General features: G+C 37.8%; 2 protein-coding genes across 2 annotated transcripts; one reads left to right on the forward strand and one right to left on the reverse strand.

The window, feature by feature from the left end:
• The first annotated feature begins 1,409 nt into the window (after nt 1–1,409).
• On the forward strand, nt 1,410–5,650 carry LOC122002206 (vacuolar protein sorting-associated protein 55 homolog). The gene is made up of 5 exons (XM_042557294.1): nt 1,410–1,613; nt 4,672–4,830; nt 4,920–4,959; nt 5,038–5,122; nt 5,204–5,650. The coding sequence occupies exons 2-5, from the start codon at nt 4,732–4,734 to the stop codon at nt 5,394–5,396; spliced, it is 417 nt and encodes a 138-aa protein (XP_042413228.1). The 5' UTR covers nt 1,410–1,613; nt 4,672–4,731; the 3' UTR covers nt 5,397–5,650.
• A 244-nt stretch (nt 5,651–5,894) lies between these two features.
• LOC122002207 lies at nt 5,895–11,691 on the reverse strand. The gene is made up of 11 exons (XM_042557295.1): nt 11,554–11,691; nt 11,365–11,448; nt 10,378–10,473; nt 10,129–10,204; nt 9,954–10,049; nt 9,781–9,869; nt 9,577–9,681; nt 8,014–8,151; nt 7,029–7,134; nt 6,318–6,520; nt 5,895–6,233 (listed from the first exon to the last, which is right to left on the reverse strand). The coding sequence occupies exons 1-11, from the start codon at nt 11,620–11,622 to the stop codon at nt 6,165–6,167; spliced, it is 1,131 nt and encodes a 376-aa protein (XP_042413229.1). The 5' UTR covers nt 11,623–11,691; the 3' UTR covers nt 5,895–6,164.
• Nucleotides 11,692–26,480: the final 14,789 nt, after the last annotated feature.

Below are 26,480 nucleotides of genomic sequence, written 5' to 3' on the forward strand. Positions count from 1 at the left end.
CTAGTAATTTCTTAAGTGAACTTTCTGGTATGCTAAGAAAGACACAAAGAGACTACTGTTTATAATACTAATGTGTTTTCACAGAGATTCACTCATGAATACCCTTTCGTTGCCCTTACCTTTGGAGAAGTTTAACAAAAGAATTCTATAAAATGATCTAATTTACTCATCTAATATAACTTATGATCGATATGTGACTTTTTTTGCAGCTATTGATATATATGTTTGTATTTCTTGTAGTATACAAATAAAACATTTGAGTTTTATAAATAATCAATCAGATAACATGATTTCCAACAAATTAAGTTAAACTATTTATCAGATCAACACCATTCTCTTAAATAATTCTTCAATGGTAAGAAGTACGACACAAAAGTCAAAATAAATGGTACGTTTTAGTCAATTCATCTAAATATAATTAACAAAATTAAATACAAAGTAAATATGACAACTAATAGTTCTAGTAGTTGGTTGTACCGATCAAATTATTTGTAAACATTATTTATAGTTGATAGTTGATGATGGTACTAAGATAATATATTTTTTTAACTAAGCTCAATGACCTACCTATATGATACTGCTTAATTCAATTCAATCAAATAACTTTTTATCAAACTAAATTAAATTAAGTATACATATTTTGCTTAAAACTTTTAAAAACATATAATCAAAATAATTTCATTTTGGGAAGATGATGAATTCATCGATATTTTGAATATTAATGATGCTGTAGTCTTAAAATCAACCCTCACACAGACATGATTCTTCGAAGGAACAAACACAAGCTGAAGTCTTGTACTAGAGGGAGATCACATGGTCGTCGATGAAGCATTGAGAGCTACCGTTTTCGGTTTAGTTGATAAGGCGTGAGCGAGGCTAGTGAAAGTATCAGTGAATATTAAATGGAGGATCGGTGAAGTAAAAGTAGGGATTTAGATCCATTTCATCGGTGGGAAGTAGGATTTTTTATTTCGCCGAGGAAGCAAAAGAGAGGCAATGTTAGGATTTTTTTTATAAGAAAAACATGTGAGTGGCTCGGTGAGATGCCTTGGACTGTCGTTTAAACCCTTCCTATTTTGGACGATCACGTTACCACGCACATGATTTTTAGGAAAGGTTAAATAGGAAATAAACTCACGCAAGGCTACACGATTTGTACAATTTCAAACCCACCAACGCGATTTAGGTAAATCCCATGACCAGCTACGCGGTTTAGGAAATTACTGAAATAATGATACCAAAATTCATTTTTTAATTCTGTTTATCTTAAAAATAATGATAAAAAGTCCTTGTACTTTTAACATATAGCTGACTTTGCTATTGTTTCGATGTTTTGGGAGCTAAATTGAAAAGAGTAGATTATGGAGGTTAAATGCGAAAAATCCAAAAGATAGTAATAGGGGTCAAAATACAATTGACGCTTTTGTCGCCCTAGTTCTGCTACGCAACCTCCGTTCTCCATCCTCCAAGGAGCAGGAATTCGTCATCTCTGCCCGTCAGAGCGGAGCTACTGGTCGGCGTCGTCTCTCCCCCTCTACGTCCTCATACCTCACCATCTCCAAACGAACGCCGACGTCCATCGCAAGCCCTGCAATCTTTCGTTTTTTTTTGAGGTACACTTCCTATCTGCTCGATCTCTCATCGTAAAGCCTGCATCTTTGTGGTCTCCTGTGAAATGATTCATTATTGGACCGCTATCACAGTCTCTAATCTTCTTCAATTCTAGAGATTTGTTACTGATCTTTTTCATGTTCTGTCCTGCATTTGTTGTGCTACTATTTGGGTCTTTGGAATTGAGTTTGAGTCTGAAAATATGTCGGTTTAAAGATCCTTGAAGACTCACCAAAGTTCTTCGATCATTCTGGGTGTTGGAAAAACAAAGCCTAAGAAATCTGTACCTTGATCTGTTGCAATATGAATAATCCAATTGATGAGCTTGACCAAGCAATCCAAATAGGGCTTCATGCATCCACGAGTCTAATATGATTTTTCATGACATAATAATGAATACCTTGTTGAATTAATTCATGGGATAGTTTGGATTTTTACAATCACGAGCGATGCTTCAATGGGCTGGGGAGAGATGATGCAGCAGAGAGACCTATTTTGAACCCTCTATCTGCTTCATTTTCTAACCTATCCACAAACAGCATTGATTTAATATAACAGTCTACAATGTAAAGGTTCACAACTGGGACAGCAATGCAATAACATGCAACGTTATTCTTCTGATATTTGAAGTTAAATCAAAGATCTTATACTGATACATGTCAGATAAAATTGCAGGATTACTCAATGTTATAGTGGGTAGGAATAGATCACATAAATAAACAATTTACTCCATGACCTATAGGATTAATCAAAATAATACAGTGCTAGAGAATGGTTCTCCCTTTTATCCTTGTCCAGGTAAGGGCGTCCATGTACACAGGTGTAAACTCTCGTTATACACTAAGAGAAGAAAAAGAAGAGATTTGCTCCTGGAAGGCATTCGAAGGCACATCATGTGGAGGAAGACATGGTTGTGGGGGAATTGGTGCTGACTCATGGTAGTCTGGAGTGTTGCTTGAGGAGAAACTGCAGGTGCTGGAACAACTGAGCACAAATCAGGAGGAGAAGGAAGTCCTCCTGGAAGGCATAAGAGGCATTAGTTGAGGAGGAGGACATGGCTGAGGTGGAATTGATGCCAGCTTGTGCTGCTTCCAATGGAATAGGAGGGCACTGGTTGAGAAGAAACTGCAAGCTCCAGAAACACAAGTTGTGGATTTTGTGCCAGTATCAACAGAAAACCATGTGCTAATCTCAATATAAGATATTGACATGGAGATTAGATGAGGTGAAATATCTGACATGGTACTAGGAGAAGACAATAAGAATTGGAGTCCTCATCTCGCTAGTCTCGAAGTATTCTGCCTGCTTGTTTAATGGCAAAATGATATGTTTTGTCATGCCTCAATCTCTAAACCTTGCTGTTAGGTCCTTCTCTTTGCCTTCTATTTTATGGTTGCTTTGTTTGATTAAAAACCAAAAAGATGCTAGCATACCACATAGTCAGGATCATGATTCAGACCATAAAGCAGCTCATGCATTTCTCAGGTTCTATAGGCTCAGCACCTGCAGATTGTAGTTTACTTGCTTAAATTTTGTTATTGACATAAAAATTGATTTTTGTGGCCAAGTAAAACCATGATACCTTTGATTGCGACATAGTAAGTTTCACATCCACTTCACTGGTTTTGGGACTTCAACTAAAGAAGTGAGGATTTGATGACTATGATAAACTCTAATAATTTTTTTCTCAACAATTTTTTTAACTTTGTTTTAGCACTGTATTATTTTGCTATTGGTAAGTATTGGAGATTAGGTCTTTGTATTTTCTATTAATCATTTTTTGTAAGCGTGGAGAATTCTTTTATGGAGCAATTATTTAAGACATGTTTCAATTAACACAATTTATGTTAGTTTTATAATAAAACCAATATGATTGGAAAGAACATCAGTGATGAAATCATAAAATTGTCATATGCAAATTTTGTTATATGACGCCTCAATTTAATCCATATTGGAGACTATGGGCTAATTAATAGTGTTAATATGGCCTGAAGAAAGCTATACTATCAACTTGAGATAGTATTTTGGGCCTTTGGTTTAGGCATATCTAAGTTAATGAGTCATTTCTGTAATTACATCTGGTATTTGAATATGCCTACTTATCTAGTTCTAGTAATGGTTGGGTAATCGAAGGGATAAAGTTGCATGTGATGGTAGAGTTGCCATTGGACCTTGCCTCTTCCTGATCAGGAACTTCAAGCCTTAAGTTTGGGAAACTATGACACCCTCATTCTGGTCCCAATTTTAAGACTTTGAGCAATATTCACAAAGATCGAGCTATTTCCTACTTTTGCCAATATCCCATATTATCGGCCTCACGGTTCTATCCCATGGTAGAATTTGACTTTAAGGTGAGATGCTTCTGAGAGGTCACCTATCCTAGATTACACCAGACTGAGCATGCTTAACTACAGAGTTCACACGCTAATTGTAATTGTTCTTGTTGCCAAGTAACTCTTGGACTTTCTTTCTTTTTCTCAGCGTAATTACATTAATTATTTTCTTCCAAACTCTGTTCTTTCTTCAAATCTTTTCAAAACAAGAACATCAACAGACTTGCAAACGTTTTATTCAGTGAATAATTTACCAAAAGTTGATGGTGCTTCTTTGCTCATGTTCTCTAAATCTGGCCTAACAGGTCAGTTACATTCTCTTTGTACTCAGGTAACTCACATCAGATCGCTCGAGTAATATATGCACTAAGTAGTGAAAGTCTTGTTTCATGATAACTTGGAGGTTTTTCTGGTTTGTATTTTATCTTTTCTCCATCAGCTTATATCATCTGTTTCACACTAACCAAATTATAATAAGTAAATAGCTTTCCTTGTCATAGTGCCATTATCCTCCACATCACTCTTTCTTTCTGCTTTATGCACTAACTGGCATGGATCATGGCCAAGTTGTTTTTTTGGCTTGCTTTATTCTTCTGCCATTATACTTCTCTTACTAGCCAATAATTTGTTATTTGGACGAGTTACTGGATATATCAGAAGTTTGTTGGTGTAAATTATAGACTTGATGCCTTGAGCATGTGCCTCATGTAGTGATGCTTCCTTGCAGGCTTTTGTAGTCGATTTCTTTCTACTCAACTCACGATAGTTCAGCTTCAAAAAAGATACAATGGCAGGTTTTTCACGCAGATTGGCTGCTTGCTTGCACACAGGGCAGCTTGCTCTTTTGGCAATTCTGGTATCTGGTGGAATCGTGTTGCAAATTTTGGTTCGTATTTTTATTTTAATCTGGACAGTTTTCTAGTCTTTTGGACAATTCCATCTCCATCTTTAGTTTTGTTCTACATGATGTTCCAGGCGTGTGCTTTGTACAACAACTGGTGGCCTATGCTGACAGGTAGCAAAGTGTATTAGAATGCAATTTATTCGGAGAATTAACTAACTATTGCAATAAGTTTCTTAACCATCTCTGCAGCCTTGATGTATATAATGCTTCCCATGCCATTACTGTTCTTCATGGGATCCAACAGCAGCTCGCTCATGTCCAGCGAGGGAGATGGGTTAGTACTTTGTATTTATTCAGTTCAACAACGACTCATTTCTCCATTAACAAGTTATCGAAATGCCATACTGACTAACAGCTGGGCAAACCTCACCAAGTTCTTGACGGGGTTTTCGGTGATCGGAAGCATCGCTATACCGTCAATATTGAAACATGCCAATCTCATCGGATGGGGAGCTCTAGTGATGGAGCTATCTTCATTTGCAATATTTGGCATCGCAATCGTGTGGTTATTGGTGATGAACAACCAAGATGAGTACAATTTTTTCTAACATTAGGTAAAAACAAAGACAAAGAGGCATAGATCCTGTGCAGATGTGTATTTGTTTATCTGGCAACTCTGGTGTCATTCAGACGTGGATTTGTGTACTGTGATCTGTGCAGTTGCCCGAGTTTGATGGTGTAAATGGAGAACAAGTTGTGTTTCTGTGATTTTATTTTTCTTTGTAATTTAACAATTTTAATTTCCACCTACATTATCAGTCCTGAGATGGTATTAATTGAAACTAAACAAGCAAATTCTCAACCGTTTTTCAGTTCAAGTTATAAAAGAACATTAGCGAATAGAAAATCTGTGCTCACTTATGATTGTCATTGGAGTCACGATGCAGTTCGAGGACTTTACGGCTACTTGTAAATCCTGGTGTCACAATCACGAGATGCTTCTATGAAGACACTTAACATTAATTTCACATCATTTGAAAAAAAATAATTTACTTGTCATAATCAGTTTCAAACAAGTAGAGCATTTACAACCAAGAAATCATGACTCACGTAGAAGTAAAAATATGCATTATTGTTAAATTACTCCGCATTATTTTTCTCCATAAAACATACTCTGTATTAAGAGTAGACCCATCAAAGAGGGGGGAAGAAAAAAGAACAAGTTCATAGTACATTCATCTGTGGCGCATACACACTGGTGCATCCATTATGATGTTGCTATAGAGCAAGACAAGTGAAAACATACTGATAGTGTGCCAAAATCCTCGGCTGGATATAAGTCAAACTATCGAGATATCCATCCATCAATTTCGAGATCAATCTATCTTGACGTTGGAGTAAAGAAGGGTGTCCCTCGTGAGTGGCATATTGAGCAAGTAGTAGATCTGAGAAGTCAAAAATATGATGCATGAAAAATGTTTAGTAGTTTTACAGATATAAAAGTAGGAACATGATTAGATTATCGTTACCCCAATGAACGTTGATATGAGAAGGATAACTCCAGTTATCCAAGCCAAAGTCCTCCTGACAAGTAGCACTTCTGAACCAGTCGTGTCAGATGAGCTTGCTTCTTCCAAGACTCTTGAAATTCGTGGAATAGATGCCACATCTAACAAGATTCCAGACTCTGATGAAAGCTCCTCGTTTAATATGATGACTTCAACGATCTTCCCTAGAAGTTTTAAGCACCAAAGTAAAGAACTCAGATCATGAACTGACTGTGGCTTTAACATTATTAGAAGAGTGGTATACAAAGCCTATGGGGAAGAGAACTAGGCTTAGAAGGCCAAAATAAGATAATGTCAAATAGTTGTATATGATTCAGAATACCCAAAGCTGATTGGTGATTCATAATAAGGGTATTCACAACTCAAACACCTAAGAAGTTTTTTAGTTTTGTGATATCACTCAAAGTGAGCATATACAATTTGGAAAATTATTTAACAGAAAAGTAGATGATAAATGCTGCAAATAATACTTTTAGGGCCCTTTTCAAATTTTTTGCATTGGTTGTCTCAATTGGATAACCAACGGATTGGCTATTCAAAGCACACAAAGAAAAGCTCCTTAGAGAAGCCTCCAGCTTGGAGTAACTGAGTTTGGTCATTCCAAATACATGATGTAGAAAAAAAATGGAAGCATTTATCAGATTAAGATAGTAAGCTACTATCAACACAAACCTCCATAGGCCATTTGTAACATATTAGATATCTTTACGAGTACTGTCTGAAGCAGCTCCACACCCTGATGAGCAATGGTTCCCCAACCATATTCATCCGTGAGTGCCTATATTACATTCACCAAATTACAAAATAACACTGTAAGGAATCATGAGATCTGAGAAAACAACCCAACAAATTTGAAGCAGATACCAGTAGCCTCTGGACAATACAATAATAAAACAACTTTTTTTACCATGTAGAATATTAAGATCATTAGGTTTATAGCTGATTGAACAACTTTTGCCAAAGAAAAAACCAACAGGTCCCTCATAATCTACAGTATGATCGATCAGAATATTATTTATGTCCATATTGTGTGTGTGTGTGCGCGCGTGCACGCGTGTGTGTGCCTACAGGATGATATTTAATCAGAACCAATTTTTTCCAGTGCATTCATTTGTTCCACTAACCAAAATCTTATTGAAATAATGATGCTTGGAGGACTACATAGCTCAGAAAAAATAAGATCACAGAATTTGGAGCTAATGAGGTAGAACATATGTCCATCCCTAAAAAATTATTTTTCCCATGCAATCACCAATCAGTCTATGAGGTTGAGCCTCAGCACAATGTTAAGGTTATGTCATGGAAACTCAGAAACTAGGACGCAGGTCACTCGGGTCACCACAACAGCCTGTTATATTGATCACCTTCAGACCCCACATTGGAGGGGCACTGTGCTTAGTTAACTATTTGGCTTGCACAAATGATCTTGAAATTGATGGCACATTATATGAGCAATTACTCAGAAGAGAAGAATGGTTTTCCTGCTTTTTTATATCTAACAGAGTTGAACAACAAGAACATTAGTGAGTGTACTGGGAAGTAAGTAACTTCATTGCGAAGCTTCAGAATATTAGTGGCAGTTAAAATCAAACATTGACAAGGGTTGTTAAGGGTTAAACAAGCAGTGGTCATACATTATCAGTTAAAAACAGATCACCTCGATGCCTGAAAAATGGCCTTTCATAATTTCAGAAGATATGATTCTTCTACCCGATAAAACTTCATGTTTGGCCATGGTCTTCTTGACATTCGTAACCAAAGAAATAAGACTAGATGCAAATTGAAGGTCTGATTTCTGCAAAGAAAGTGTACCCTATTGTCAGCTTCTTAAATGGAAATTTCTCCAACTTTAGGAAAATTATGTAACAGCAAGTACAGATCCATGGATATACAGATTACTGCTTGAAATTTCTTGTCATATGTATCATGGCATGGTTTATAGAAAGTTGACAGTAGTGATTACTTAAGATCACACCAAGTCATTTATTAGGATACACAGAATAAGAGGGTATGTAAATGCCAACTTAAAATAAATTCCACTTCGTCTAGCCTGCAAAAAGTCAGGTTTATTAGCCCTTCCGAACTGGTGATTGGAGGACCCTTCCAAACCCATATATTGCCTGTAAGCACAAATTTGTGATAAAAAAAAAATACTATATCTCAAGCGTGATGTTGATCATCAGTGCCAAAAAAGATATGACACTCGTTAACTAAAAATGAACTACGTATTCACTACATTCTCCATTATCTATGATTTCATTAAGCCAATTAAGTATAAACTATAAAGTATGCAATCTTTTAAACTCTATTGAACTACTATATCCTAAGCATGATGTATCATCAGGGAAAAAAGATAAGTGAAAATCATTTAAGTATTTTCTACATCTTCCTGTCTATTTTAGTTATGATTTAATTAAGTCAATTAAGTAGAAAGTATCAGTTCTGCTCAAATCTATTTCACATTCGTTTGAAAGCTGCCTGCATTGAATGGATGTTGGCTTTGCAGCCATCCGGGTACCATAAAATCAGGCCAATAACCACTATCCAAAAAACAGATGTTTTTAGAAAATAATCTATTTTAATTAAGCTACCACACATGTTAGAATGTTTGCATTAGATTCAAAAGAGACGCATAAGGTTCCAAATTACACCATCCCCAAATCATCTCAATGTTGTTCATGTTAAATTGGCAGTTAGATTTTCTTTATTTTAATAGCAACGAGACATTTCATTGAATGGATGAAATTGGAATAACGTGTAAAATATAGATAGAATAACATTTTAAGAATTATCAATACATCTGAAACTAAAAGGTATTGGTGAGGACTATTTTTTAGCTTAAGCAAATTTTTCTCTTAATTTCATCAAGCATGTTGAATCCACATGCAAATAAGCATACCATTACTACAAATGTATACAATCAATGATATACATAATCCTATAGATATATGGAGTAATGTGGCTGAACACTACTGTGCTGGTACATTATACGTGTAAGAAAAAAAAATTACAGTGGATCTCACAATCTGCTGCCCTCCAGAGAGAATATGATAAATGAATACATGATCAACAAGGATAGTAAGCCTTTGCTATAAAAAAACAAGTATATTCAGGCTATAAATGTAAATAAATACTAATCTAAACTTCAAGGATAACAAATATATCATGCACCCGAAAAAAAAACATAGAAAAAAAGAAGTAACTGTGGAGATAGTTGAACCTTTGTTAGATGCAGATCCAGAGTGCTTCCGCTGGATAAAGAAATAGTAAGCTTCCAGTCTGATGAATCTATGCTGCCAACATAAGAACCACCAATCCAACTTGCCTATGCAAAGAATCAACATCAAATTACACTCACCAATGACACTTTACATTTTTGCAAGAGCTTGTTGCAACAATTAATTCACTAGTAAGAAAAACCTACAAATTCTCGGAGTTCCTCATCAAGACAAGCATCATTGCATTCAAAATCCAAGGTTCTGTCCAGATGAACAACAGAAACTTCATCCTCACCTGGGAAGAATGCAATGCTTCACATACTCAAAGTAAAAAAAAATTAAGTGAACCGGCAATTTATTCAAGAAGAATTTTAGTTACCTGGAAGTTCGAGTTTGGCATTGCTTGAACCAGAGATTGAGCTTTTGAAAACCTCGCCAGCTCGGGTATTCAAATACTCTGTGTAGTCTGATGGTTCTGCAAGTATGTAACCTGTATCAGCCTCTTCGCTAAAAATATGTGGTTCAATACTCTATAAAAACAAATGAACACTGACCAACCACTCCACCAACTTCCAGCAAGAAAATGGCATGGGGCTTATCAAAGGGATTGGGATATAGAACCTGGCTTAGCTGCGGTCAGGAGAGCAACACAAGTTATCTTGCAGTAACGATCAATATTTGGACAAACACACAGAGTTCATGGTTAAGTATGACGTCAAACGTACAGATCAGTTAGATCCTAACACTAGAATGTAAAGATAAAACAAGAAACAAGATCAAAGAAGCTGGCTAGTAAAAAGTACCTTAGATGAAGAAGCAGCAGGAAGCGAGGGTGGTGGTGCAAATCCAAGTAAAACTGATATAGTGGCGGCAACTTCTGTCAAGGACATTGAAATCGCCTGTAGAAATATAAAACACTCCAACATCATCCAATGTACAATATTGGGGAAAACTTGAATAAAAATATTCCTTAGTTAAAAATGAAATGAGATGGCAAATACTAAAAACATGAAGTTCTTGGGTTAAAGTAACTAGAGACGATTGCATATTTTTTGGTGATAAAAAGGAGACTCATTTATATGTTTAACAAAATAGAAGAAAACTAAAAATGAGCAATAGGAGAGAGAATGAAAGACAAGGTGGAAGAGGGAGGCACCCTTTGGATCTTAGAGGATATTGTCATGGTAGAAACCAGCAAGTATTACATTTTTCAAATAAGTTTGTGGCAAAAGTCATAAGAACTTCCATCTTACAACCTAGAAAAGTGGTGATGTGTGCAATGAGACTGTTAGGTTATAAAGCAAATATAGGAGGTAAGCCAATTGGAAACCTGAACTCCTTACTTTGGCTCATCAGCATAAAGCAGAAAAATAATGATATACAGTATGATGATTGACGATCCCTTGTAAAGGCTTATTTCTAGAATCTATCCATTTAGTAATTAGACATTTTAACAAAGTCAAATAGTCTCCAATTACAAGGGCGGTGATTATTAATTCTACCTAGATCGTCACAATCTGAAGCAACTGAGATCAACGAAGATTTGAAAACACATACATATAAACACCATGGCTCGGTGCTCTTTCCAAAGACTGAGCTTCTCAAATCTAACCAATCGAGTATTGGCTCATCATAAAATCAAACTTCCTAGAACCAGAAGGCTATGGATAGTTATCATGAAATAGGTTGGGATTCCGAACAATAAGATAAAAAAATCACAAAACGCCGGCTCAAAGTTACAAACTTTACACCTACACAAAAGGGCAAAAAGAGAACCGGCTCGAGATTACCTTCCCCGAGGAGTCCTGCGCATTGCTCCTGATATATCTCTGCAAATAACCATCTATAAAGGCGACCGATCCTTTGCTCTCGCCCTGCGCCAGTCAAATCCAAAAGTAGTTTTGAGATACAACAGCGAGATCAAACAATCGATGCATCAGATACAAGTGCACATTAAGGATGAGGGCAGGGACGGGCACCCTAGCTTGCAGCTGCTGCGTCGACAACAAGATCAGTAGGCTCAGATGCAAAACCAGGCGAAATTCCATGGCCGAGGCAAAGGGGGAAGCGGATTCGTTTGGCAGATGAGATTACAATCACAGATCAATTTGCATAAAGTCGCGACTTAATTGACGACCAAGAGAGAGAGCGGTTGCTTCGACGATCAGATTCGAGCCACGTGTCGTTTGAAAGAAGTTTATTCTTATAAAAAATTCTCTATAACTATAATATGGATCCATGAACAAGAGAGTAATCAATTACGATAATTTATCTAAAGATGTATTTAAAATTTTAAATTTATTAAAAAAATGTATATTATTTTAGTATTTATCAAAAGGTACATTTTTTTTTATAATGATCTTTTTTTATAGTGATCTTTCTATTTTACTCTCTGATAAATTTAACTGATTTTTTTTTCTTTGTCATTTCTCTCTCTTCTCTTTCTTACTATGTATGCAACGTATCTTCTTTTTCCTATCATTTTTTTATTTCTTTTTTCCTTTTTTCAATTATTTTCTCAAACATGTTGTAAAAGATCATACCCACATTGGGTATAATATCTCTCCATATCAGGCCCAATGTGGATCTGATATGAGAAGATATCAGGCCTAACAACAGGGAAAAAAAAAAGAGCGATTTAAATTTTTCAAAATCTCTGGTTCACCATTAGAAATGTTGAAAATAACAATGGAGAGCATATTTAGACTCCTTGTAATTTTAGAAATCCACAAGAACTGAAATGGGTTCAATCGGAGCTCTCTAAGTCCATTAGTGGGGTTTGACCTAAATCCATTAATCGACCTAGAGACCTTATATTGCAGTCATTTCAGGTCCTGTGGATTTCTAAAATTACAAGGAGTCCAAATATGCTATCTATTGTTATTTTCGACGTTCCTAGTGGTGGACCAGAGGTTTTGAAAATCCTAAATATCTCTTTCTTTCTTTTTTTTTTCTTTTTTTTTTGTTATTGGGCTTGATATGAAGAGATATCAGGCCCAATATGGGCCTGATATCTCCCCATATCAAGCCCAATGTGGGCCTGATATAGGGAGATACCAGGTCTAACAACAGAAAAAAAAAGGAAAAAATAGAGATTTAGATTTTTCAAAACTTCTGGTCCACCACTAGGAATGTCAAAAATAATAATGGAGAACATATTTGAACTCCTTGCAATTTTAGAAATCCACAGGACTTGAAATGGCTGCAATCTAAAGTCTCTAGGTTCCTCAGTGAAATTAGTAATATGTCGATCCCGCTGCCTTGCTAAGTGGAGGAACTGTTGGCATATATTTTCCAAGTTGCTTCGGCTCAGTGTTCTGGACCTCTGTGACGAAATCAGCCAAGGTCGAAGCTTTGATCGTCATTCGGGGTTGATATTATATGTCAAACTCACTTAGCTCGGTTGTCCACTTGATCAGCTGTCCGGACACCTCTAGGTTGAGAAGAACTCTTCCCAGGGCGCTGTTGGTCATCGCGATGATCGGATGTGCCAGGAAGTACTGACGGAGTCTTCGAGCGGCTAGCACCAACGCATAAGATAACTTTTCAAGATAGGTGTAGTAGGATTCTGTATCTTTTCATATATGGCTTAAAAAGTACACGAGTTGTTGTTCGTAGTCGTTCTACCTAACTAATGTCGAGCCAACCGCATACTCGGTGGACAACAGGTAGATCCAGAGCGGCTCAAGCATTCGGCTTAACTAACACATGCAAGGAGTTAACGTACTCCTTGAGATCTTCCAACGTCCGGTCGCACTCCACATCCCATTGAAATTTTGTAGCTCAACATAGCACCTTGAAGAATGAATGATTTCAGTCAGATGACTTAGAGATGAACCTTGCCAGCACGGTGATCCGTCCGGTCAGTCATTGGGTCTCCTTCAAGTTGCGCGGCGGTGGCATGTCTTGCAGGACCTTTACCTTGGTTTGATTCGCCTCGATCCCCCTCTCGGTGACGATATATCCAAGGAAGCGGTCACTCTTTGTGCCGAGCAGGTACTTGTTCGGGTTCAGCTTTATTCCACAGGCCCTCAAAGTTTGGCAAGTCTCCTAGACATCTCTACAAAAGTCAACAGGTCAGAGGGATTTTATTAATAAATCGTCGACATATACCTCCATGTTGCGACCGATCTATCGTCGGAACACCTTGTTCATGAGTCTTTGGTAGGTGGTGTCGGCGTTCTTTAGTCCGAACGGTATGAAGTTGTAGCAGTATGTTCCATCGGGTGTGATGAAGCTGACCTTTTCTTGATCCTCTCGAGTGAACGACACTTAGTAGTAGCTCTGGTATGCGTCGAGCATGCAGATCAGCTCGCAGTCTGTCGTAGAGTCTGCCATCTAATCTATCCTACGCAGCGGATAAAAACCCTTTGGGCACGCCTTATTTAAGTCGTGAAAGTCGATGCAGACCTGTCATTTGTTACTTGGCTTGGAGACCAACACAACATTAGCGAGTCAGCTCGGGAATTGAACTTCTATTATATGGCTGACCTCTAGTAGTTTCTCTATCTCTGCCCAGATGATTAAGTTTTACTCTGCGCTAAAGTCCCTTTTCTTTTGCTTCACCAGTCGAGCGTCCGATCGGACATGAAGCTCTTGTTGAGCCACGCTAGGCAAGATATTGGGAATCTCATGTGTCGACCAGGCGAACACATCGTAATTTTGTCTGAGACAGTCGACCAGCTCTGCCTTCTTCTCACTGTCCAGATCGGCGGGGATGAAGGTGGTTGCCTCCGACCGGTTGGGGGTGGATATGAACCTCCTCCTTTTCTTCGTAAACCAACATAGGAGGTTTCTCCATGATAACGTTCACCTCCAAGCACGGATTCTTCCGAGCGACTCTTGCTTCGGATTTGACCATCTCGATATAACATCGCCGAGCGGCCAGCTGGTCGCCTCTGACTTCAACCACTTTATCTTCAACTGGGAACTTTATTTTCTGGCAGTAGGTGGATACCACCGCTCGAAACTCGTTGAAAGTCGGTCAACCCAATATGACGTTATAAGCTGACGGTGAGTCAACCATAATGAAGTTTGTGGTCCTTGTTCTCTTTAATGCCTCCTCCCCAAGAGAAATGGCCAACTTGGCTTAGACGAGCTGTAACACTTTGTTGTCCGTGAAACCGTAGAGTGAGGTTGTCATGAGCAGCAACTCACTCCGGTCGATTTGTAGCTGATAGAATGCCTTTTTGAATATGATATTCACCAAGCTCCCTGTATCAACAAAGGTTCGATGAATAGTATAATTGGTGATTACCGTTCGGATGATCAGCGCATTGTCATGAGGGATCTCCACTCTCTCTAAGTCTCTCGGGCCAAAGATGATCACGGGTCTCTCGACCCTCTCTTTGTTGCATCCCACGATGTGAATCTCGAGTCATCGAGTGTGCGACTTCCTCGCCTAGTTAGAATCACTGCCAATTGGCCCACTGGCGATCATTCTTATTTTCCCCCAAGTGGAGTTGTTCTTGTTCTCCTCCTCACGAGCCGAAGTCCTACTCCACTCGGCAGAGGCTCGGGTGGGACTTGGATTGTTCCTTCGCTTGGGCTGAAGGTGGTGTGGCTCGGTCGTCGCCCTTTCTTCTTCCCTTCGACCGATTGATTGACGCCTGTGTCGCCGATCAGGAGATGGGGATCGACGGTGATATCCCCATGGGATCGGCCTGCTAGCTATCAGTGTCAAGGCATAGTCGTCTTGGGTGTTGTGTGTCGCCGACTGGTGGAAAGAGCATAACATCGATGTCCACACCTTGCCTTTTGCATCTTTTAGGCGAGCGGATGCCACATGTTGCACGACGTGTGTCATAGGCTCGTGGTGTGGCTGGGCTCCTCCCGATCGAGGCCCCTTGGGGGGTTGATGGCTGCTCGTTTGCCGCCGTTCAGGTGCCACTACGAGCTCGGCGAGCACCTCCCTCCTCCTTGCCGCTTGGGCTTCTTCCACGTGGATGTATTATGTGGCCTTCCTTTGCAGGTGACCGAAATCCCTTAGCGGCTTCCGAATGAGCGATCAGAAGAACTCACCTTCGGTGAGACCCTAGGTGAAGGCGTTCACCAACACGTTTGAGGAGACCGCTGGGATGTTCATGGCCACCTGATTGAAGTACTGGAGGTAGGCCCTCAATGCTTCCCTAGGCCCTTGCTTCAGCGAGAACAAATTCACGCTTGTCTTTTGGTGGCGACGGCTACTGGCAAAGTGGTGTAGGAACACCGTCCGGAAGTCCTTGAAGTTGTGGATTGATCCCTCTGATAGTCTCTTGAACCAGCGTTGTGCATGTTAGGACCGAAAAGTAGCTAGAGGGGGGGTGAATAGCTCTTCGCGTGCTCGTCGTCGGCGTTGCTCATTTCTTCAAAGTGATGCGCAGCGGAATACAAAGAAACAAACTATAGCAATGCTAACAATAGGATTTTACTTGGTATCCACCTCACAAGAGGTGACTAGTCCAAAGATCCACGCACACACACACACACCTCCACTAATAAACACTCCTTTTCGGTAACTACCGAAGGCGGAGAAGCTCTACAAGACTCTCAATACAAGTAGAAGAAAGGGTAGTAAAGAATAAGCAAAAGCTTACAAGAGATGCAGTAAAAACCCTAGCTTCTTCTTCTTCTCGTTGCAACTCGCCTCTTGACTTGGATGAACCTCCAAGAACCTTCAAGAACTGGCGGTGAGGAGCTTAGAGAGTGCTGGGGAGGAGCTGTGATGAATCTGGAATGAATCGGTGAAGTGCTGCCGAAGGAAATGAACGCCTGCGGCTTAAATCGACGCTAACGGTCAAATCTCGATCGATTGGAATGCTCCCAATCGATCGGGGAGGCTTTGGATCGATCCACGGATCGATCCAGAGCGCCTCTGTGCTCTGGAAAAACTTCTGGATCGATCCAGCGCTTATCGCGCGAAGCAGCAGCGTCCCAATCGATCCACTGATCGATTGGGACCTCTGGATCGATCCACCGATCTATCCAGAGGGGTTCTGTTCACGGGGACTCACCGGATCGATCGGTGGATCGATCCAGATCTTCTGGATCGATCCACTGATCGATCCAGATCTGCTGGATTGATCCACGGATCAATCCAAACCTGCTGGATCAATCCAAACCTGCTGGATCAATCGGTTGATCAATCCAGATCTTGGTTTTTGCCCAAAACCAAGCCCAAAGCCCCCTAAACCAACATCTAGTCAATCATGACTTGTTGGTACATAAGACCTAGCATCCGGTCACCCTTGACCAGCTAGGACTCTCTCACCAAATGTCTGGTCAATCCCTTTGACCCACTTGGACTTTTCTCTTCTTGCCAAGTATCCGGTCACTCCCTAAGACCTACTTGGACTTTTCTTCCTCGTGCCAAGTATCCGGTCAATCCCTTTGACCTACTTGGACTCTCACCAGATGTCTGGTCAACCTTGACCCATCTGGATTTCTCTTGCCTGGCTTCACTCACCAGGACTTTCCCAATTGCCTAGCTTCACTCACTAGGTCTTTCACCTGGCTTCACTCACAAGGATTTTTCTCCTGCCTAGCTTCACTCACTAGGACTTCCCAATTGCCTAGCTTCACTCACTAGACTTTTATTTGGCTTCACTCACCAGGATTTCCATCTGCCTAGCTTCACTCACTAGGACTTTCACCTGGCTTCACTCACCAGGATTTCCATCCAGTCAGGTATACCTACTTGACTCTTCTTCATTCACACTGATCAGTCCCTAATCAGAATCTCCCCATATGAACAACTGCACATGCATTGTCCATGTGTCTACATGTATTGTCAAACATCGAAACTATGACCAAGACTCAAGCTTGGTCAAACCAGTCAACCTTGACCTAAGGGATATTGCACCAACAGTGCAGACCCAGAGAGAGTGGTGAGAAAGACCCGACACTTCACTCCATCTGTGTACTGATGAAATGCGGTCACGTTGTCAAACTTGATCAAGTGGTCATCCGGGTTGGTAGCTCCGTTATATTCTCCTATCGCTAGTGGAGTATAATGTCTAGGCAGAGGGTCGCTCAGGATCCCTTGCAAAAATTGTAAATTGATCCGCTCGGGCGGATCATCCTACCTAGGTGCCTTCCCCCTTCCGCATGTCTCAAACGGGCATGCCATCGGAGGAGGATCCCCGATCCTTATCCGCTCATCCCCGTTCCTCCGATAAAATCCTGAATAGTGCCCAATAGAAGGGGATCAGCACATTGGGCACCTTCCCATAGGTACCGGTTGGCTTCTTGTTCTGTCCCCGAGTGGAGACTTGTTTTGCTTTGTCTCCTCGTTCAGTTTGGCGACTCGTAGTTGAGGCTATGGGCTCTTGCGCTTGGCACTCGGATAGCGCTTATTGTTGTTGTTATTGCTCCAATTGTTAGAGTGTATACTAAAAGCCTAAGCTTTTGTAAACATTTATTTTGAATAAAGAATCACATTTGGTCAAATTATCTATATTTGTTTGTAGTTGTTCAATTAATTTATATTGTAGATAACATAGTATGTGGTGTCACATACAGAAGATAATGTTATCAGTACTTTATAAATTATAAACAGTAGCTCACGACCAAAATGGAAAGGAACAAACCATTGGAAGGTCGTAGTGTAATTAGGTATTAGTTTATCTTAACTATATAATTACACTAGTACACTTAGAGTGTATTGAGTAAGACCATCAGAGGTCATTTCTTTTATACTGACTTTATAAAGGAACAAGACCTCAGTTATTATGGAAGTGTGTGCTCTTAATCCTAATATAATAACAAGCACATATATTTGATATTTATTTCTTTAATTTATCAATGGGTGAGATTTAGTTCGATAAATCAATAAGCCCGATAAGTTGGGAAATGATATCACTTATAGTGTGTGTTGTTGATTATAGAACGGAACTGTGTCCTAGTGATCTAGGTTGATAATGTCCCCAAGAGGAGCTCATAAGGATTTTCATGTTAAACCCTGCAGGTGGACTTAGTCCGACATGACGATAAGGCTGAGTGGTACTACTCTTGGATTAAGATATTAACTAAATGAGTTGTCAGTAACTCACTTAATTAGTGGGCATTCGACATCTTAAACACAGGGAGACTAACACACTCATAAAAAGAAGGAGCCCAAAATGTAATTTGGGATTGGTGCGGTAGTTCAATAATAGTTCTCTAGTGGAATGAATTATTATTGATAAAATTAAGTTGTGTGTTCGGGGCGAACATTGGATGCTTAATTTTATCGGGAGACCAAAACCAATTCCTCCTCTCAGTCCCTATCATAGCCTCTTAGTTATAGAGTACTATACCCACCTTCATACCTATGGTGTAGGGGTCGGCCAAGCTAGCTTGAGAACCAAGCTAGGGCCGACCAAGCCTTGGTCCATGGGTGGCCGGCCCTATTAAATTAGAAAAGAATTTTAATTTTAAATTTTTATTATGTGGAATATATAATTTATTGGAGAGATTAAAAATTAAAATATCTCTTTTATAAGTTTCTACAAAAGATTAAAGAAAGAGATTAAATCTCTTTCCTTATTTGTAGATTGGAAGGATATTTTATTTTTCTTCTTTGTAAATTATTCACATGTTGAAAAATTAAAATTATAGAAATTTCTTTTTATCAAGAAGGGATTTTAAAAGGAGATTTTATTTTTTTTTAATTTCCGGAGACAAATAAGGAATTTTAATTGGTTGATTGAAAATTGTCTTATTTGCTCTTCCATGAGGTGGCCGGCCATGACATGGGTAATTAGGAAATTTTATTTAATTTTTCTTAATTAATTCATGACAAGGAAAGTTAAGGAAATTTTATTGTAATTAAATTTCCTTATTTGCCAAATCTAAGGATTATAAAAGAGGGGGTTTTGGGTGCCTTCAAGGTGAACAACCTCTATTATTTTTCTCCCTCTTTTCTTCCTTGGTGTGGTCGGCTCTTCCTTTTCTCTTCTCTCCATCCTTGTGGTCGAAACTCTCTTCTCTCTTAGAGATCAAGTGATGGTCGGATCCTAGCTTGGAGAAGAATGAGAGAAAGCTTGCATCCCTTTGAGCTTGGTTGGTGGAAAAATATCTTCATCCTTTGGAAGTCTTGCTTGGCCGAAACTTGAAGGAAGAAGAAGAAGGTGCTAGGTGGTCCTCGTCTCGGAAGATCGTTGCCCACACAACGTCCGATATTAGAAGAGGAATACAGTAGAAGATCAAGAGGTCATTATCTACTAAGTAAGGTATAACTAATATTGTTTTCCGCATCATGTTAGTTTTATCTCCATGTAAAAATATCAAATACAAGAGGCATGCGATTCTAGTATTTCGAATTAGTTTTCGATGTTGTGTTCTTTTATTTTTCTTTTCCTTGTGATTTAATTGTTCCTTTTGGTTGACCTAAATTTATTTAAGGAAATTAAATATTAGCTTTCCTTAAAAGGCTTTGTCTAGGCGGTGGTGGTTGTTCCCATATCCAAGAAAGCCATGTGCCTCGCCATGCAGTCTTGGAAGCCAATTTTAGAAATTAATATTTAATGGAATTAATAACCTAGGTGATTTGGATCGAACGTGTTAAGTTCCGCAGGAGATCCAAGTCTAAACCTAAAAGAACAAATAAATTAAACTTAGGATCAAATGTGTTAAGTTCCGCAGGCGATCCGAGTTTAATTTAAAAGAACACATGGTAGCTAGGAAAAGGTTCAGACCTTTATACAAAATTTTTGTACAGTGGAATCATTAGGTTTTCCGAGTAGCAACCAACACCAATATCTTCACCGCTTGGGCTTGTATCAGCATATCGAGCTCCTCTTACATCAGCATCACTGTTGTGAATCGTCCAGCGTCTTCCATCTTCTTGTTTGGATGCAGGCCACGTTCCCACAGACGGCGCCAAAATGATCATGTCCGAAAGCGGGGAAGTGGAAAGCTGGGATGTGACGGCTTCATTAACCAGATGTAGACCTCCCTTCGCTCTGCAAAAACGTAACGTCAGTGCCGAGCCAGGGAAGGGATCCCGAGCGTTGGGTCTTCGACGCTCAAGTCAGTCATCAGAATGTGGAGAAAAGTGGAGCAATTGTAGAACTATGTGGAAATAGTAAATAATGCATACCTCCGTCGGTGATGGACCCCCTTTATATAGAGCCCTGGTGGGTGATGTGGACGCTCCTCGAGGTATGAGCACATTCTCCAATATGTCCTATGAAAGGACCTGTCAATAAAGTACATCTTATACCATATCTTAACAAGGCATGCATATCACTGACAAGACAGTAGAAGCTTCCATTGTATGATTTGCCTGTAGACCATGCTTGTTGTCAGCGGCATCGTCTCCTAAAAGGATGTCAAGAGATACGACCATGGTCCCGCTGCTAGGCCGAGCGGGGTAGCCGCTCGGCCGAGACTCCTCCGATCGATCGACTTCGGCTGTTCGTCTGGGATAACTAGAGTGGTAGCTCGTCCCTCCCAATCTGACAAGCTCCTCAATCCCCCTGGTGTTTTGCTGCTTCGTGGAACATCTAGTGATCTCACTACAGTGCCTCGAGCTGGACAAGTGGTCCACTCGGACCAGTATCTCGCTAACCGGACACTGGTTTATCCAATCAACCGTTGCAGTCATCTTCTGCTCAGGTACAGAGGGTGAACCTCTTGATGCACTACGTTGACCTCCATAACTTTGATCTCCACCATGACAGTTGACTCGTGCCAGGTGGGCTCCTCTCTATTAGACCTGACCCCGGGACGGGTATGGCCCGGACCCGACCCCGGGTCGGGTTTGGCCCGGGCTCGTAATCGGGTCAACGGGTTGGTTGCCCGTTGACCCGGGTTGCTGGGCTAGTTCCGATTCTTTTGGTGCAAAACCGGCAGACCGCCGGTTAACTGCCGATTCGGCCCACCGGTTCAACCCTTTTGTTTTTTTTAAATGGCTTGAACCCTGGTTAACCGGAGGTTCCTAGCCGTTGGAACCACCGGTTAACCAAAGGTTCCTAGCCGTTGGGGGAGGGTGGGAGGTTTTTTTGGATATTTTTCAATGGTTAGGATCGTTTGATCATTTTTTGATCAATGACTATGATTTAGTATTCGTTACTATCAAAATTCTATAAATAGAGAGCTCATTTCATCATTTCCACACACATCTTTTCTACTCTTAATCTCAATTTCATATTCTCTATACGTTTTCATTTCCAATTTTCAATTACAATAGAAGGAGGCCATGGAGATCATCTCGAGCTTAGAAGGGAAAAGAAATAATGAATCCGCGAGAGGAGGACCCTAACATTCAATCCACCGATGATGAGATCGAGCATCTTCCGAATCTAACACCCGAAACACAAGGAAGTACTGATGCAATTACTTCAAAGATTCAGGAACCTTCTCCTCTAAAGTCTTCTATTTTCACTAAACATTTTGAGAAGGTCACTTTTCTGTCGGGAGAAATGCGTGCAAAATGTAAGCACTGCAGTGTTTCCTACAAATTCCAAGCTGGCGATGGCTGAGGGTCATTGAAACGACATGTAGAAACAAAGCCCCAGACGGAATATGGACTTGACAGTTCTCAAACACAATAATCAAGATTTTCTTCAACTAGCGGTAGTACCGATTCCGGTTTATTTTTATATTTAGATAATAAATTAAGAGAATCATTAGTTAAATTTGTTTCTATAGAACATATTTCTTTTAGTTTTGAATCTAAATGCACATTTGAAGATTTTAGTAAAGAATCTCTTAATCCATGTGCTAAACGTGTTCTTAGAACTACACTTACTCGTACAATTAAAAAATTAGTAAAACAATGAAAAAAGAATTTAATTGATGAATTTAGTAAATTAGATAATAAAGTTTCTTTATGTTTCGATATTTGGAGTGATCATTAGCAAACACATTCGTATTTGGGTGGGACTTACCATTGGATCGATAACTCTTAGAAACTCCAAAAAAGATTGTTAGCTTATAGAGTTTTTGATGAATCACATAATGCTCATAACATCGCACAATTATTATGTTTAATTTTAGAAGAATATGACTTAACTCATAAAATATTTTCAATGTCATTAGATAATGTTAGTTCCAATACCGATTGTATAGAAGATCTAAAATTTGTTTATCAACTTATTATTGGCGGTTTTTTTTTTTATATTCGTTGTGTATGTCATGTTTTAAATTTATGTGTTCAAGATGGATTAAAAAATTTTAGAAAGTTATATTAAAGTAATTAAAATTGTAATTTCTTATTTATGGTCTCATCCATTTATAATGAAACAATAGGGTAAGTTTTGTAAAACTAATAGAAAAGAACCTAAAAATTTTTCACATGACGTACCAACACGTTGGAATTCAACATACCAATTATAACAAGATTCATTTTAATGTAAAGAATTATTATGTTCATTTTTTGCACAAAATACTAATACTAATGTATATTTATTTTTACAACAATGGAATATTTGTAGTAGTATTTGTGAAATTTTAAAAATATTTAATGATGCAACCGAACAACTTTCCGGTGTTTATTATCCCACCACTCAATTAGTTTTAGAAAATTTTTCTAATATAGTATTAGTTTTAAATGAACATATTAATAATGAATCTTTATCTCCTTGCATTTTAGTTATGAAAACTAAATGAGACAAATATTTTTATTTTATTCCTGAAATTTATTTAATTGTATTTGCTTTAGATCCTAGATTTAAATTAAAAGTTTTGCAAGAAATGTTAACTTTATATTATGACGCTTTAATTCCAATTAAAGATTCTTCTTCTCTTGATCCAATTAATATTATATATAATGTTAGAATTTATTTATATAATATTTATAATCAATATTATGCAAAATATGGAACATAAATTAATATTTTTGAAATACAACCAACTACTAGTAGTAATTTAAAACTTACAAAAACACAACTTTTATTAAAAGAATGAACAAAACATCCACGAGGATCCTCAAGTTTCACATAAGAACTTGAGAATTATTTTAAGATTTATTTTGATTTTAATGAAGCAGATAGCGAAAATTTTGATATCTTAAAGTGGTGATCACAGAAGGCTCAAAGCTTTCCTGTCCTCTCCGTGATCGCCAAAGAAATTTTAGCTTGTCCAGTGTCAACTGCTGCTATGGAGCGGGCATTCAGTGTCGGCGGCAACATATTAGATGAACGACAATCAACTTTGTCTCCCGACTCATTGGAAGCCCAAACATTACTGGGCGATTGAACCAGAGCGGAGAAAAGAATCCAAGGAATGCAACTTTCAGATGACGAAGTTGAAAATTTTGATACTGAAAGAACCAATACGACAGGAACAGGAAATGGAAGTGAGTGATAATGTAAAAGAATAAAAATGTAAAAGAACTATGTGGGTTTTGATTCCCCTAAAGGAATACGTAGGCAACTTAAATAAGTGCAAGCCCCCTTTTCCAATAAATTTTAATTTTTAATTTTTAATGTTTAATTTTTAATTTTTAAGTTTTTTAATATAATAATATTGAACCATGGTGAACCGTGACGAACCATGAACCAAACCGTGAATCGGTGGTTTCGAACGGTGAACTGTAACCGTTTTGGGTGGTTAAGGTTAAGGGACGACCTGCCTGGAACCGTCAAATCGACGATTTTAAACCGTTGAACAGTCGGTTCCGAACTGTGGTAAGGTCTACTCTCTATCGCCGCATCATGTATAAATAAAAAGAATATAAAATAATTTAATTTTAAATCTTCATAGTGCGGTAAAGTATTAAAATTCAAATTTTAAATAGGATGAATATTTTTTTTTTTAAATGACTTTTAAATATATAATCTTAACAAAAGCCAACGTCCCTCAGAGTCTGTTCTCAATATATATAACGAAAGATAAATTACAAAGTCAATCGATAGCTAAGTTGACTAGGGGTAAGAGAAATTTTTTTCTTAGGACGCCCGTCAGAAATTGATCTCTTATCTTATTATAGTGAGTATGTCACCTTCTAGTTAATTGAGCATCTCGTATCCTGTGAGGCCTATATAATTTCACTCTAAATTTATCAATAGATAAATTAAAGAAAAGTTATTTATTTCTACAATTTGAAAATCGGAACGCTTTAGTAACTCTCAATTAATTTGGTGAAGTCCAAAATTATATTACATTAATGTCCATTTTTCTTTTTACACCAAAAATAATTTAAAGGTTTATTGATAATTTTCACATATACATCAATCAGGAATTTAGAGTTTAAAACTCAGTATTATTGGAAATTGTTCTCATTAATCAATCAGAAATCTAAAGTTTGAAATTCAATTACATTGTATTATTGGAAAATTTTCTCATTAATCAATTAAGGATCTAAAGTTCGAGACTCAACTGCGGCGTATTATTGAGAATTTTTCACATTAATCAATTAAGAATTTAGAGTCTCTTTAGTCCCACATCTTAACATTGGCAATACTGCAAGAAGAAAAACTTCTATAAATACCTTGGGTCACATTAGAAAGTATACTTTTCTCAGTTTTTTAGTTAAGATCAAATATGATATTAAATTAATTTTTTATTAAGAGAGTCTATTACAATAGTTTGTTGGGATTTTCGAGCATCACCCTTGTGTGGGACTAAAATAATAGGACAAAAGTAAAACAAAAAACAGAGACCTCATTTTTTTCTAATCATGGAAGGTCGCCTCTTTTCACGGCTCAATTATATATATTTACCCTCCTTTTCATTATAATTACTTTCATTATCATCTTCCATCTATATTTTTCATCTAAATTTTGAATCAATGGAGGTATGTTATAACAATTATGATTTTATAACTATTATCTATATTATAATAGTTATGATTTCATATGTGCTACAATATATATTTAATTTATTCAAAAATATTTATATTATAACAGCTATGAAGTTATCTATATTATAATAGTTATGATTTGCTACAATATATATTTAATTTATTCAAAAATATTTACATTATAATAACTATGATTTCATAGCTGTTATAATATGAATTCAATCATGTTTACCTACCATTCATGTTATAGTAGTTATGAAACTGTAGTTTCTATATATGTATAGTAGCTATAATTTTGTAGTTATTACAATATGTCCAATTGACTCAAAATTTAAATGGAAGACTTAGACGAGAGATAATAATAAAAACAGACTAAAAGGTAGAGGATAAAGAATTTAAATAGAAGATTTTAGCCATAGATAATAATGAAAATAGTATTAAAGGGATACAATTTAAAAACACAAGGCAACACCTCTTCTATGGTTTGGAAAAAAAGGATGCGCTCCGAGGCAATGGAGCATTGATTGGGTTCTTACCAAGAGATTTAAGCTTCGAGTCTTAGCTACAGTACACAAGAATTTTTTCCTTCAATGAAAACTGAAATGATTCAAAAGGGTTCTAAAAAAACTTGCACAAGGAAAGAACTTTCACTATATATTTATATATAAATATGGGTATGGGATGATCATTATTTTATGTAATTTATTCAATTATTTAGTATTTTAGATGTTAATGTAAATGAATCATAATTGTACAAACCTATCCCTAATAGATTGATTCCAAAATAAAATATTCAAATTATAAGGAATCCTAAGCCACAAGTGCCGAATTTGTACTCTGCAAATTTTGATTTGTACTAGTTCTAGTATGTAAATAAATTACGAATATGATTTAAGTAATAAATGTCCAAATTTCCTTAGGTCCCAACTCAATACGATCCCCATGTTTCATTAGCTCATACAACTCCAAAAGAATTTCTATGATTAAAAAGTAAATCTTAATCTAATGACACGATAACTCAAATAATCCAAATAATATTGAGTTAATTAATATCTTTGTTTCATTCTAATAGTTAATCTTACAAAGATAGATTTCTTAATACCATGCTCTTTTAATTTTTTTTATCCAAAACAATATTTCCTAGCTGGCATCAGTGAACCACTAAGGTCATTCTGGCGCTTCACTTGCAAGTGATTCTGT

The sequence above is a fragment of the Zingiber officinale genome, chromosome 7A (assembly GCF_018446385.1).
Source record: "Zingiber officinale cultivar Zhangliang chromosome 7A, Zo_v1.1, whole genome shotgun sequence".
NCBI classification, from domain to species: Eukaryota; Viridiplantae; Streptophyta; class Magnoliopsida; order Zingiberales; family Zingiberaceae; genus Zingiber; species Zingiber officinale.